We start from the raw sequence: 16,343 nt of genomic DNA, 5'->3' as shown, positions 1-16,343 counted from the left end.
CTTCTGTGAGCTACTTAACTATACAGCTTCTCACCTTTCTACTTGTTTTTTTTTTAATTATTGGACTGGAAAACAGATATTGGGCCAGAGATGGATATATAAAGTGAAATAGGCTTTTCTATATATAAAATATAAAGTTCATAAACTTTGTATAATTTATTTCACTTCACTGGCCCACTGTTACCTTTTTTTTTTTTTTTTTTTTTTTTGGCTGTGGACTCTGTACTATATTATTGAGGTTGCCAAAAAGCAAATGCTAAATTATGATATAATCTCATACGAGATAGCATTGCTATACATGCTCTTTTTTAAAAATATATTTTTTTATTGATTTCAGGGAGGAAGGGAGAGGGAGAGATAGAAACAGCAATGATGAGAGAGAATCATCGATCGGCTGCCTCCTGCAATTACCACACTGGGGATCAAGCCTTGACCGGGAATCGAACCATGACGTTCTGGTTCATATGTCGATGCTTAACCATTGAACCATGATAGCTAAGCTGGACATGCTCTTCTTGATTACCGTACTTCAACAAATATTCATTTCTAAATAGAGTCTGACACATAGGCCACGGTACCACTGCAAGCCCTTACACAGCCTTTGTAAAAATAGAAATAAGTGCTCCTTCCTCAAGATACTTTACTGCCACCTGCCAGAAACTGTCCTAATATACAAGCTGACCCATGTACAAATGCCCCAACCCTGTGCTGTGCAGTGTATAACCCGCACAACTGTACATGCAAACCCTGACACAGGATCCCATCTTTTTTTGTCAATAATGCCTGGCTAAACATCAGACGGAAACTTCTGATCAAACAACTTTAACGAATTGGAATGCCAATTTCATACAAAGATATTTATATAATTCTATGTTCTTTTTCAAAAAATTAAAATATCAATGAGATTAATTTATCTACAATGTTAAAAAGACTCAATAATCTCTTTACTACAAACTAATTTGTATATATCTCTCCAGATGAGTCTAGGAAGTTGTATTTATTTCTTTTTATTCCTTTATTTAAAAATTTTTTTTTTATTGATCTCAGAGTGGAAGGGAGGGGGAGAGGTAGAAACATCAATGATGAGAATCATTCATCTGCTGCCTCTTGCACGCCCCCTACTGGGAATCAAGCCTGCAACCCAGGCATGTGAACTTGACTGGAATCAAACCCGGACCCTTCAGTCCACAGGCCAACCTTCTATTCACTGATCCAAACCAGCTAGGGCTAGGAAGTTGTATTTAAAGAGTCTAACCTGTCATACAGAAACAAACACTTCCAACCAAGTTCACTTTGGAAACTTGTAAATCTGGGTTAAAGTAGGTTAAGCAACAACTGGGTAAAGTCATTTTGATTGTTATGCTCTACCATTTCCACTCCAAAGTGTGGGAAAGACACTTAGTTGTGACATCCTCGGGAGGATTATCCTAGTCAGTCATTGCACTCCAAATTATTTTAGTATTATTTTTAGTGATTCAGGAAAATTCCAATGGTTAGCTGTTAGAAGGATATTGAAAGGGAACTGCTAAGATCCTCTTTGGACCACTCTTACGTGACCTCACAAATATCTAGGTTGGTATTTCAAATATTTATTTCTAATCTTTCAGAAATAAGTCAGACAGAGAAAGACAAGGTGCTTACCAGAGGGAATAAGGGATGGGTGAAAAAGTGAAGGGGAATCTAGTCAATAATAATAATAGTGTGATAACTTTACACAGTTGGTTACTAGACAGATGATTACTAGACTTAGTGTGGTGAGCACATCTTAAGATATAAATGTCGAATCACTATGTTATACACCTGAAACTAAAATATTGTATACCAAGTATACTTTAATTTAAAAAATAAGTAGTGCAAGTCTGTTAGGTAAAACATAAAACTACTAGAAAAAGGTTAAGTAGACTGGTTACTTTGGCAGTACAAAATAAAATATCTCTATCTATCCATATACTTATAACTATGATAAAAGAGAGAATAGAACAAAACACAAGTGTGAAATACTGCACAAAGGAATGAGAAATAATCATCATTGCCATTGCTATTTCTTTTACTTTTGGTAAACTCAAATCACTGAATTTAAACTGGACATGGTATTATTAATCAACGTGAGACTGGTCAGTAAACCAGGACAAGTAGAACAGGGAAACTGAGACAAGATAGCGAAACAAACTGACAGAGCAATTCACAACAGATACAGAAAGTCACCTCTCTAGAGATAACATCTAGGCCTCAGTTGCATTTCAGCTCCGGACCCAGGAAAGCGGCAGAACCAGGTGGGTGATACCAGTACCAACTGCGATGATTGAGGACCCCCTGCCCTGAAACTGACCAATCGGTGGAGAAGCACACCTAGAAAACGAATTAATATTCTGCTGAAACCCTCCCGAGACTTCCCCTAAGATTCCTGCCTGTGAGAAAGAGATAAACCCTCGGGACAAAGGACCCAGCTTGTGCACTCCCTCTGGGGAGCAGCCATTGCCATTCCTTTTCTCTTCTTCCCCCACAGGAATGTGTCTCCTAAACCCTAAGGACTCGATAAAGCTTGCAATCGGGAGCTATGGGCAGTGGCCCCTTGTCCCAGGCTAAACCCTGAACCTGATTCCAAGGCCCACTTTTCTCTGACTTCCCAGAGAACTAGAGTGGCTTAGCCTAGGCTCTCCTGTTGCTAAGCCCTTTCTTGTTTTACTGTCCCCATCTTTAATAACATTCCCTCATAGTTACCTTGACTCATGTTACGAAATTTTTCCTGCATGAAGTCAAGAACACACACACTACTGGCTGGCCCCAGCCATGACAAGGGCCAGGTTCCCTTGCTGGTAACAAAAGTAATTCCTATTGAATGTCACAGCTTTTCTTCACTTGCACTTTCATAAAATGCTTATATTGCATTATTGGTTAGTCAATTTATTGCATAATGTTAACCATTAATCCCAGTCATATTAATACTTCAAATATCTTTAAAAGTGCAGAACTTTGAATTACTATGTAATGTTAGGATTCAATCAAGATCACTTTAAAAAGAAAATAAACTTAATGTCTCATTTGTAATATATCAACTTTGGGATTTCCCCACTACCTTCCCTCAAATAAAGAAAAAAAGATTAGTTGGGAATAACAGAGAAAGAGGAGATGTTACAGGGAGTTGAAAATAAAATTGTTGAAGGGATCAACGAGAGTTTCTCCATGTGGCTCCTTAACAACCATCTGCTTTAAGAACTGGTCTTCCACCAAATGTAATGTGTGGAACTTATCTGATCTGGATTTGAACAAATCAACTGTAAAAAGGCATTTCTAAAAACCAGGAAATCAGATTATGGACTGTACAATTGATAATATCAAAGAATTAGTGTTCATTTTGTTAGGTATGATACTGGCATTGCATTTATATAATACTAGAGGCCCAATGCACGAAATTTGTGCAAGGCAGGGGGGGTCCCTCAGCCCGGCCTGCACCCTTTCCAATCCAGGACCCCTCGGGGGAAGTCCAACTGCCTCTCGCAATCTGGGACCACTGGCTCCTAACCATTCGCCTGCCTGCCTGATCACCCCTAATACCTCTGCCTGCCTGCCTGCCTGATCACCCCTAACTGCTCCCCTACCGGCCTGATCGCCCCTAACTGCTCCCCTACAGGCCTGATTGCCCCTAACCGCCTCTGCCTTGCCCTGCACCTGGGACCCAGGATTCCCTCCTCTGGCCAGTTGCAGGCACCCAGGACCTGGGCTTCCCTCCCTCTGGCCAGCCGCAAGCATCCAGGACTTGGGCCGACTTTGCTCAGGCCAGCCGCATCCTCAGGCGCCTGGGACTGAGGGGTGTGCGGCTTGTCCCTCTCCTGGGCCGCAGGTGCAGGCACAGCCGTTGGCTCCCAGGACTGTGGGGCGGGTGGCTTGTCCTCTCCCAGGCCGGACCACAAGTGCAGGTGCAGCCGCTGTGCCCAGGACCATGGAGTCCGTGGGGCGAGCGGCTTGTCCCTCTCCCAGGCCAGGCCATAGGTGCAGGTGCAGCCACTCACACCTGAAACTGTGGGGACCGTGAGGTGAGCAGCTTGTCCCTCTCCTGGGCCGGGCCACAAGCACAGCCGCTGGTGCCCAGGACCGTAGGGCATGCGGCTTGTCCCTCTCCCAGGCCACAGATGCAAGTGCAGCCACTGGCGCCCAGGACCGTGGGGCAGGCGGCTTGTCTCTCTCCTGAGCCACAGCCTGGCTGATTCCCATTACTCTCTCATGAGCTCATTTGTGCCTGGCTGGTCCCCATTCCTCTCTCCCCAGTGTTGAGTGTCTGAGCCATTATGGTGTGAGGGTGTGATGACCATTTGCATATTAGCTATTTATTATAACTGAAGCATGAGAGATATAACAGACAACTTGGAGATTTACTTTACAAATAAGGAGAGAGACAAAGCAAACGTGGCAATAGTTGATAATTATCGAATCTATCCAATGAACATATAGGGTTCATATTGTTCCAAAGACTTAACCTTAATTTGACACCAGCACATTTATTTCTTCAAGCTTTGTAAAAAATACTAACATGGAGGCATCTTACTAAGAAATGGAGGTGATTAGCAAAACTGCTTAAACAAAAATTCAAAAAGAAGTAGATTAAACAGAACGACACATTGAGCACTACAAAGTTTTTTAGATATTCATCTTTTCTCATAAAATCTGTTCCATATAAACCATCAATGTGCCAAAATTCAGAATAGAAACTGAGAAAACAAAGTAGCTAGAAGAAAGTGGGAAACAATAAAGTTCAGGAGAAAAAAAAATAAAAGGTTAAAATGATTCTCATTTATGTTGAAAAATATATAACAAGCAACAGAAAAAGCAAAAAGTTACTTTCTGAAATACATTTGAGAGCCAGAATTCAACTGAAATAGCTTACTATTTTTATTTTGAGATAACTCTACTTAAGTTTCTTACAGTAATCCTGTGCTGGAAACAACCCACGAATAAAGTCAATTTAATACAACACAATGTCATGACATGCTGAGAAGGAAATACTAATCTAGGTGTAACACTCCAGTTTCCTCAAACATAAAATAGTAGTATTAAACTGATTATAATGATTTGCCACAAGAATTAAATAAACTTCCAAAAATAACTTAGGCAGCATTCTGTAAACTACAGAGCCAATTCAAATAAAAAGCATCACCATCAAGAAAGGTAAGAAACTATTACATTATTGGGCCAAGGTGAAATAAAGTGGAGGTCCCCCCCCCCATGCACCAGTTCCTATAAAAGGCTTCTCCACTGTTCCTAACCTTCCTAATACCATATACCCCAGGAAGATACAAGTGCTGCTGTGTGAACATATTAATATACAGACTTAAGTGAGCCACTTGACAATTATTTTCTACCAAAAGCAACTAATGCACTCTTTTGAGTTCAAAGCACTAAAACCTCAAATTCATCATAGTGCTTCAATAATTTATTTTTAGATTGTTCCAAAGACTTAACCTTAATTTGACACCAGCACATTTATTTCTTCAAGCTTTGTAAAAAATACTAACATGGAGGCATCTTACTAAGAAATGGAGGTGATTAGCAAAACTGCTTAAACAAAAATTCAAAAAGAAGTAGATTAAACAGAACGACACATTGAGCACTACAATGATTGGTGAACAGAAAATGTGCTTTCTCTAGCTGATTCAATGGCATGGGGTGACCTCAGTGGCATTCTCTTTTTTGCACCTCAATTTCCTACTCATCTAACCTCATCAGCTATTATAAAAGATGAGGATGATTGCTGTAAAACACCACAAAATATATTTATTAGCATATTTTGCCATTTAGGTTCAATTCCTTTAATCATGTTCATGTCTTTATTATTCTGACTTTAAATTCTATTTCTGAATACAAATTCAATCTACTATATTTTCCATTAATGTTCAGTTGTGTTTTTTTTTAACAAGTCAGAGAAACACAAAAGCATCAATCACACTTAAATGTACATATTACCTCATAAGCTCTGAGCCCTGAGAGATTCACACAAAAGCTACACAGACTCAGGAAAGGGAGAGAATTTAGTCTACACCCTAATTAATCCCAAATACATTTTTTGAGTTCTGACCTCTCTCCTGAGTTTCTTAAATATCCAACTGACTTTTGGATGTCAAGCTGTTAAGTTACCTCAAAACAAATTCACTGTCAATTGCCCCTTCTCTCTTAAAACTATTCTTACACTCTTTTATGTTGGTAAATGACATCATTTATTTAAGATATTCCAAAATTAACATCCTCAATTTCTTAACCTTTTTCACTTACTACATCTCACTATTTACAAATTTGATCAGTGCCTGTCATGTTCATTCCTTCCTTTAAATTTCTACCAGCACTGCTTTTTACCCTCTCTCACCTGGCTCATAATGATAGCCTCGTAAATAACCTTCCTGTTCCCCACATCTAGTCCTCCTATCACACTGCCTCCCAAATTATCCTTCCAGAAATGCAGATAAGGCTCATGCTGTGCTCCCTTCCACAAAAACTTTATTTTTTAATCTTATTTTACTAGAAGCCTCATGCACTAAATTCGTGCACGGGTAGGGTCCCTAGGCCTGGCCAGTGATCAGGGCCGATCTGTGGGGCAACCAGTGGGGCAATCGGGGGGGCCCCCCGCTGGCACCTGCCTTGACTGGCCTAGAGCCTGTGGGCAGCTCCTGCATTGAGCGTCTGCCCCCTGGTGGTCAGTGTGCATCATAGTGACCGGTTGTTCCACCGGTCATTCTGCTGTTCAGTCGATTTACATATTAGGCTTTTATTATATAGGATTTTATTTATTTTTATTGATTTCAGAGAGGAGGGGAGAGGGAGATAGAAACATCAATGATGAGAGATAACCATTGATCGGCTGCCTCCTGCATGCCCCCTACTGGGAATCGAACCCACAACCCAGCATTTCCCCTTATCCATAATTGAACCAGGGACCCTGATGCTCTATCCACTGAGCCAAACCAGTTAGGGCCTGATGCACGAAATTCATGCAAGGGGCTCATCCTTCACAGCCCCTCGCAGCCTCTGCTGGCCCTCGCAGCCCCGGCTTCGACCGGAAAGTCATCTGGACAGTCATTCTGCTGTCTGGTCTAATTAGCGTATTAGCTCTTTATTATATAGGATGTGTGTGTGTGTGTGTGTGTGTGTGTGTGTGTGTGTGTAGGCACTGCTTAGTAAAGGCTATGCAAAACTGAGCATGTGACCTCTTAAATCATTTTTAAAAAATAAATGGAAAATGTTTCCATGGAAAAGTACAGTTTGAGAGCCTACCCTAGTGTCTGGCACAAGGTAGCAAATCAGTAAGCATCTATTAGATGACGTTGAATATTAAGATACTTTCTGCTTATTAAAAAGGTGAATAGTCCTGGAAAAGGTAACATTTCAGGCAAAACCTCATCATTTAAACACACTGAGATGAATAGATCCTCTCCTTTGAGCAGGTTTTGATACTATAGGAGGGGAGAAGAAAGAATGAGTATACTGGGCAGAGGTGGCTTTGAGGGGCAAACACCACGGTCTTGGTGGACTAGTAGTAACACATTTTCTATCCCTATGCACAGAACTTAGAGCATTACAAACAGGAAATGCCTGCTGGTTACAGGCAGCTGTAAACCATTAAGTAAATCTGATTTTCAGTTCCCTGAAGGGTTTTGCATGCCTGAATATGTCAATCCTGAGGTCTTTGGTCATAACCACTCCAAAGGTAAACTCAAAGACCAGAGTGGGCTGCAGGAAGCTGAGGTCGCGGAGTCTGCTGTCTTGCGAAGGAGGAGGGAGAGCGCTGCCACCATTTTGCCTGCAACACCTGCCCCTCTGTGCACACCACCACCAGCAAGGTAACAAATAGGAAGTATCCAAAGCTGAAAGAAGTAGATGATATGCTTGGTGGAGCAGCTGCCTGGGAGAACGTTGACTCTACAGCAGAGCCATGTCCCAAATGTGAACATCCTCGTGTCTATTTCATGCAGCTTCAGAACCGTTCTGCAGATTAGCCAATGACCACCGTCTACAAGTGATGCAATGCTCAGTGTGGACACTGCTGGAGGGACTAGGCCAGGCTGGCCCAGCTGAGTCAGGCCTGTTTTACCTTATTCCCCAGAGTGGATTCCAAACTGGGAGCGAGCACTTGTGTCCTTTAGGGCCTTTCTTGGTGTGGTGGAAAGCTAACCTTTTTTAGGGTTGTTGGCCAGGGTGTCAAGAAATGGACAACCTGGCTGGCATGGCTCAGTGATTGAGCGTCGACCTATGAACCAGGAGGTCACGGTTCCATTGCCAGTCAGGGCACATGCCCAGGTTGCAGGCTCAATCCCCAGTGTGGAGCATGCAGGAGGCAGCCAATCAATAATTCTTTCTCATCACTGATGTTTCTATCTTTCTCTCCCTCTCCCTTTCTCTCTGAAATCAATAAAAATATATTTTAAAAAAGAAATGAACAGCCCATCTGCCAATCAGTGGATGAACTCATTACTGTCCAGGGAGATTTTGTGTGGGGGGAAGATTACCCACAGCTAAGTATACTCTGTTTAAGATCCTGGTCATTCATCTTTTATATTTATTAGGCAACTGACATTATTCTAGCATCAACCAATACTTTTAAATATTCATAGTGTTTGCACAACCAATAAAGAAAAACATTTAGTTCATTTAGTTGTTCCTAAATATTTAACTGTTAATTGCAAACTTTTAATCAAATTTATTCTGAATATTTAATTAAAATAAAAAGTTTAATACTGAAGAAAAAAGAAGACCAGGGTGGTGTAAAGTGTGCACTTCAGTATATCTAAGTTTCCCTGAAAGCTCAAGCCATTCCCGAAAAAGCAGATGTTCTATGTCAGTGATGGCGAACCTATGACACGCGTGTCAGAGGTGACATGCGAACTCATTTTTTTGGTTGTTTTTTCTTTGTCAAATGGCATTTAAATATATAAAATAAATATCAAAAATATAAATCTTTGTTTCACTATGGTTGCAAATATCAAAAAATTTCTATATGTGACACGGCACCAGAGTTAAGTTAGGGTTTTTCAAAATGCTGACACTCCGAGCTCAAAAGGTTCGCCATCACTGTTCTATGTGAACTCTCCAAAAGACTCTCAGTTCTGAGTGAGTTAAATCCAAACAGGACTCAAGTGAAGGGAAGAGTGAGGTCTAGAACCAATCCCCTCAATCCTTTTAGGCCACCTAGCCACCCACTTACGTCAGAGAGGGACATAACACTAGGTTTGTCTCAATTTTGACATAATATTATGAATAAAAATTTACCAGAAAGGCCACAATCCATGGACAACCTATAGTCTCCCGCAGGCCACCAGCAATCTCTACACTGCCCTTAACTGATGATCTTTAGTTTCATTCTAAGTTTAAATGGAAGGTAGAAATTCATGGCATTCATCAGATATGTGAAAATAAAGAATCTTATTTTACTCAAAAAAGAAAAGTTAATTTTCCTACATTTAAGCTCCAGTTACATAAATTTTCAGAAATTGAAAATGAGCACTGAGATGAGGATGCTGCTCTCGATGACTGTGAGGCCACACTGAAGCAGCTGGGAAAAAGCCTTCCAATTGTACTGATTGATTCCCTGGGGCAACGTGAACCCTTGAAGTTAGTTGCCAATTATCTGAGCTGCTCTGGCTTCTGTTGGCATTAACACCAAGTGGTCTAAAGGAATGCCAGGTCCAATTTGAAAACTGGGGAAGTGAGAGAGCCAGGTCACTTTCATCTTTGAATCCCTCAGTGCCTTCATGCAATATACACATGTGCTGTGTTTAATTACATCTTTTCTCAGCAAGGCAAAATATTCAGTTGTGTAAAATAGGTTAATCTCAAGCTAAATATGTAAGAGTTTACTAAAAGGAAGTAAGTGGGGTTTTTCTTGGTAAGAACTGCACAGGAATTGGAGGACCTGACAAAAGTGAACATCAGAGTTTAGAGTTTCCAGTCACCTGGAAAAGAGCTATCACGTGGAGATGAGTTATTTCTCTGCCAGGTAACGGGCACACACTGGCAGTCCAGTAGTTTATCAGCTGAGAGTGACCTGTATAAGGAGAAAGCCAACAAAGGGCCTAAATGGAATGAAAGGCCTCTCAGGCTGTCTAATCCCAAACTGGTCCCGCTCTATGGCATCTTTCAAGAAGCCAGTTTCCATGAGGTTCTAATCAGATCCCCACAAGTCTCTCCCTAAAGTCAGGTTACTCAGCTCCCCCCGGGTGATTGTGGTCCAGAGTCCATACTCCTAGGTAAGTTTTAACTTTCTTAAGCAAAGGTCAGGTGTACGAATGGGTTCTGAGGTAACCACACCACCAGGAGAGTTACAGCAACTATCAGAAGACTGATATTCCATCAAGGAATTCCTTGAAGTCACGATAACAGGTGTGTACCATGCTCATGTTACAAGTAGAGCATTCCAGCATCACACCAAAAATTCTCAATAATTTACACTCTGAAAAGAAGTTACTATTTAAATTTAAAAGGGGGGGAGGGGGAGGCAAACATACAAGCACACCATCAATGAATGACTCCTACAGCACCTATAATAAATATTATAAGAACACCAAAAATACCAAAAAGGCTTTATAGGTGGTAAGTGCTCAACTATTTGCCAGGTTGCTACTAAGCACACAAAAGGCAAACAACATATTAAACATTTTTGTCTAATGAGATAAAATTTTAGCTAACATCTTTCTCGTCAGAAATTTAAAACAGCATTTTCAAGATGCCCTCGTTATTCAGAGCATTTTCCAAAGGATTTGTGAGCTACAGGTGACAGATCCTTCATAAAGGTGACAACCTTTCTAAAGCAATGGAAAAATTAAAATGAATTAAGCACTAATAACGATAGTGACGGAGTAGTAACAGTAGTGACATACGTTTTACATGTTAATCCATTAATCCTCACAACAATCCTTTATCCCAGGTGTAGCGCATCCTGGAAACTGTGGCAATTGAGTGATTTGCAGAGATATGCTTAAGTGACAGAGATGAGAACCTGTGATTCCCAGACTTTGCCACACACTGGAATCCCCTGGGGGTATTTAAAATTCCACTCCCGGCTCATTTAATTGGCATGAGCTGCGACCCAGGCGTCAGGATGGTTAAAGGTGTCCAGGTGATTCTAAGCAAAGTGTGGGAAGCGCCTGGCTGCTGCTCTTAACCAGAAGGCATGAACAGTGTTGCTGCAGTTCGGTTGTTTCTCTTGCCCAAGAATGTCTTTGCTAAAAGCCGGGCAAAGGGAGGGAAAGTAAAAGGGGAAGAGGCAACAAGCCTCGCCAGTTGCTACGGCGCGAACTGAAACCGGACGCAGCGCGCTGGGCCAGGGAAAGCTGCGGGGCCCGCCGGCGACCTGGGGACCTGGGGAGGGGCGGCGGTCCCCCGCCAGGTGGGGTCTCAGCACCGAGGCCGGCCGGCCGGTGTCCCGGCCGAGTCCCAAGCGCCGAGTGGGCGCGGGACCAGTCCCACGCGCGCCCTCTCACATGACGGCCTCCTCCCGCCCGCGGACGCCGGGAGGGGGCCCGCGGATCCCCAGACCATCCCGGCCCCCGGAGCGCGAGTCCGAGCAGCCCGTTGGGACCCAAGTTACTTTGTGCCGCCGGGCCGAGTCGGAAAGTTCGTTACTTTCCTCCGCGGAGCGGGGATGGGAGGCGCGGGACAGGACTGGACTGGGGTGCGGGAGGGGAGGAGGGCGGCGTCCCGGGCGGAGACCCGCCCATCGAGCCGGCCCAGGCCCCCCGCTCCCTTGTCGTCCCCACCGAATACCCACCCGGAGGTGAAATCCTGCTGCACGCTCAGCAGCCGCTCCCGCAAGGTCTCCAGCATCGCCGCCGCCGCCGCGTCTCCTCCCCTCAGGTCTCAGACCGCCGCCGGGCCCTCGCCCCGCGCACCTGTCACCCGCGCGCCCGCTCCGGCGCAGCCCGCCCCGCCCCCGGCCGGGCGGGCCCTTGGCCCCGCCGCCGAGCCCCTTCCGCGTTTCGGCCCGGCTCCGCCGCTCCGGGCCCCCGCCCCGCGCCGGCCGCGCAGCCGCAGTGGGCCGCGCCGGGCTGGGCTGCGGAAAAGGGGCGGTCCTTCCCTCCCGCCAGGAAAGCCAGAGGCTAGGACGCTTTCTCCCGACCAACCCAGGCTTTCCCGTTTTTCTCTTTAAACTGGAAGTGGTATCGAGAAAGAAAGCGTTAAGTCAGGGGCTCTTTTGAGTGCAAAGTTGGTTTTTACGGTTTGGAGGAGCGTTGAATAAATTCTTGCAAAGCGTACACCTCCCTGTAGCAAATCGTTTCACAGACTCTGGGTCAAAGGTCTGACTCCACTGGTGTTGATCTTGGATGCGATGGTTAACAGTTCTGAGCCTCAGTTTCTTCATTCATAAAGCGGCAGTTCCTTGCCCCATTCTTAAGACACATTCTTCTCTTGACTGCAAGGACACCATACTTCCACTCCTCCCTTGTCTCCACTCCTGTTTCAACAGCTGCTCCCAAGGTGACATCTCCAGCCTCCCTCTCATCTCCACCTGTGCTCTCTGCCTGGATTCTTCTATCCATCACCATGCTGTAAATTATCTCAAGGCACGGATGATGCCCAAATCTCCATCTGCAGCCCTGTCCTTCCGCCCCTCCTTCTTATATCAGTTGTATCCAATAGGCATCTCAAACCAAACATACCCAAAATTGAAAATTTGCATACTCACCTCCTCACCTATGCATCCCCCAGTCTTTTCCATTTTGGTACATAGCACCACCATCCACAAAGTTGTTCAAGTTTAGCCACCTGAAATCCCCCCCTGGTTCCTCTCCTTTTCTTCATATTAACACATCAAATCCAGTTAATTCTATTTCTAAAGTAATGCTGAATGCTGGAACCTGCCCCCCTTTCTCCATCTTCACTACCATCACCCTAGTCCAAGGCACCATCATCTTTCACCAGGAACACTGACAGCTCTCCTGATTCTACTTTTATGCCACCCACACCCCTGTAATCCATCTTTGACACAGCAGCCAAATAAAGTTACTTAAAAGAGCAATCACATCATGTTGCTCTCCTGCTTAAAATCCTTCAGTTGCTTCATGTGCCCTTAGCATAAAATTCAAACTCCTTATTTGGCTTACAAAGTCCTAATATTTGAATCCTTCCCAATACTCCATCCAAAGCAAGTAATATTCACCTATTGGGTCCTTGATATTTAAGCCACACCAACCTTTTGTGTATGCATGTTCCTTGCAAATTCCAGGTTCATTTCTACTCTGAGGCTTTTTCACAGGCTCTTCTCCAAACTGTCCCATAGCTGGTTTGTTCATGGCATTCAGGTCTGAACTTAAATATCATCTCCTTAATCTTCCCTGACTATCAAGTTTCCCGCCCAATCACTTCCTATCACACAACCTGTTTCTCAACTTAGTATACGTTACTATCTGATCATTTATTGAAGAGTTATTTAATTTTTAAAGTTATTTATTTACACATTTATTTTAAAACCAAGATTGGGACCAGGGTGAGCAGATAAGGCATTCACCTCAGTTGCAAAATTGAAGGGGGAACTGAAAAGCTCAGTAATCAAGATGAATAATATTTTAATGCACTATTTAAAATTTTTGAAGTTAGTTTAAAAAAATCTGTGAAGAACAAAATATTACAAATTCACACAAAGCCAGAATTTGATGGGGCTGAAATTGGATGAGGTGAGGGAGGTAGGCTGCACAAGTATAGACACTAATATAAACTGCCTTCTCTGTCAAGATTTAACTCCGTTTTATTTAGCTCTGAGTCCCCAGCACCTAAAACAGTAAATGATGCCTAGTAGAAACTTACGTACCATTGTTGATTGGTTTGTTATGGAATTAAATTAGATAAAGTACTCAGCTTATGGTTAGGGAGAACACCGCTTCTCCACTCTTGATGTTTTCTCCATAAGGAGGACCCTCCACTAGTCTAATACTTCAGGCCTTTCCTGGTGGAGGAGAGGTGAGCTAGGGAATAAGGAGCCTGCGCCTACACTTGCTTCTTTACCTTGGGTGCAAACTTCCAACAAAGAGCACTCACTTTGCACAGCCAGTGTGGTTCAGTGGTTAAGAGTCAACCCATGAACCAGGAAGTCACAGTTTGATTCCTGGTCAGGGCACATACCTGGGTTACAGGATCAATCCCCAGTAGGGGGCACGCAGGAGGCAGCTGATCCATGATTCTCTCTCATCATTGATGTTTCTATCCCTCTTTCCCTCTCCCTTCCTCTCTCTGAAATCAATCAAAACATATTAAAAATATTTTTTTCAAAAGAGCACCCACTTTAAGGCCAGGCTCCCCAGGAAGGAAGGAGGCTGGGGTGACCCAGAGCTTTCTGTGAGTGGGTGGGCAAGTCTTAACCTAAATTTCAGTATTAGGAGTTCTGCTCACCCATGAATATAAGCTATGTGCTTCATCACCCTTACCAGAAATGATAGTTATGTTTTAGCTATTTTATGCTGATGCTATTACCTTACTTCTCAGTTGATCCAGACAAATGAAAGAGAGGTATATTGTTTAATGAGCCTTCTTCCACTTACCAGAAACAACCTGGTAAGCTATCAAATGACCAAATCTATAGAGACAGATGCCTTTAGTACTGGGAAATAAGAACTCTTTCTTATTTTACTCAATTAAATAAACTCCACTTATAAGCTTTCAATTTCCTAAATTTCATAGATTCCAACAAAGCACCAAGTCGGAACAAACAGACTCTACCTATCACTAAAAATAGCTTTACCTGTTGTGCACAATAATTTTTGTCTTGACCACTCATTGTTTATCAGTCTTTGGCATAGAGCTTCATTTTGAGGTGTTTTATGAATATTCTTCATCCCATCATATCTGTTTAATCCAAAAACAGTGAAAATTTTAAAAGAAGACAATCTATTACAAAGAAAATCAAAATTTAGAAAACAAAAATTTTAAAAAATGAAAATAGAAAATGACTACTATTGATGGCCACTATTGCACATGAATTGTTCTGTAGGCATGATTAAGGACGAAGAGTTGAGGCATGTGACAAGTTGTGCTGATGTAAGTGACAGTAATCAGTCAGAAACTAGAAAGATTGATTGACAAGATGAACAACCAAAATTTTAAAGTACAGTTAGAGAACCAACATCAATAATGGAGACTATTGGCCTAATCTTAAATTAGCAATTGGTTGAGAGTAGATTGGAGAACATGTTAACAAGCACAGAGAAAGCTTTGCTGATAGAATGCCAGAGCTGCTAAGCAGCCCCCTATGTGCTTACCTGGACCAGCAGTTCAGCATCACTTGAGAGCTTGCTGCAAATGCAGAATCTCAGGCTTCACCCAGACCTACCGGATGAAATCTGAATTTTCAGAAGACCCGCAGGAGATTCACATTCAGATACCGTGTGACAAGGACTGCTCTCAGACACTCACTGAGGAAAGGGGATTCCTTGTCACAATAGATTCTTACAGTGGACAATCTGACAAATGAGGATTTAGTGGAATTGGAACCAAAGAGAAAGATCCTGTAAAAGAAGGAGCTAGAGAATCCTGAAGGTTTCACACCACTTTATTGGCAGAGGTCTTTTAGAGTCATTGGAAAGGCACTTTTGCCCTTAGAGTTATAGGAATCTAACTTAGGTTTGTAAAGGTATCTACAATGTGTTATTAACTTATTTATGTACTTTTTAAAAACCAGGATATAAGTATTTCTGATATCTTTAATTTAAGAGTTTAAAGTTGCCAGGAGAAACCATTTAAAAGCTGTAAATGAGTAGTTCTAAGCACAAGCAAGCTATACAAAGCTGGAAAGGTGAGATCAGCATGGCATTTGGCAAAGGAAAGCAGAAACGGGCACTTGAGAAGTGAGTAGGGGCATTCCAACATGCAGGAGCAAAGATTAGGGCCCAGTTGAAGAGAGACATAAAGGAAGGGGGGTCGGGGGAGCATGTCAATGACAGAAGGCAGGAGTTAACAGACCCAGAAGGCAAGCACTGTCCAGAGTGACACTTGGGACAGCCAAACTGGGAAAGAGTATTTTCAACAGGAATAAAAAACTGAAAGAACAGTACGAGGCAGCTCCGGTGTATCTATTTGTGTTTTGAAATTTTGTCACACTCCAGGCATACCTTGGAGATATTTCGAGCTCAGTTCCAGACCACAGTAATAAAGTGAGTATCACAATAAAGCAAGTCTTAATCTTTTTGCTGGTAGGGTCTTGCCTTCAGTTTGTAAAAAAAACAAAAACAAAAACAAAAAACAACTCAACATCAGTAAAGTGCAATAAAGCAAAACACAAAAGTAAAACGAGGTGTGCCTGTACAATAAAATGTAATCAGGCACCTAACCTCTCTTTTTTTTTTGCTCAGGGAAAGGAAAGAAAGGTACTGTGC

General features: G+C 42.8%; 1 protein-coding gene across 3 annotated transcripts in view; it reads right to left on the bottom strand.

Annotated features, from left to right (window-relative positions):
- Nucleotides 1-11,904, bottom strand: part of DTNBP1 (dystrobrevin binding protein 1) — a 144,633-nt gene extending 132,729 nt beyond the window's left edge. For all 3 annotated transcript variants that reach the window (XM_006091759.3, XM_023756495.1, XM_014458395.2), the window contains exon 1: nucleotides 11,750-11,904. In XM_006091759.3, coding sequence (XP_006091821.1) covers nucleotides 11,750-11,805 — 56 coding nt within the window. In that variant the 5' untranslated portion in view covers nucleotides 11,806-11,904. The remainder of the gene's footprint in view (nucleotides 1-11,749) is intronic.
- Nucleotides 11,905-16,343: the final 4,439 nt, after the last annotated feature.

Source organism: Myotis lucifugus, unplaced genomic scaffold (assembly GCF_000147115.1).
Source record: "Myotis lucifugus unplaced genomic scaffold, Myoluc2.0 scaffold_95, whole genome shotgun sequence".
Taxonomy (NCBI): Eukaryota; Metazoa; Chordata; class Mammalia; order Chiroptera; family Vespertilionidae; genus Myotis; species Myotis lucifugus.
This window is presented reverse-complemented; position numbering and strand designations above follow the sequence as displayed.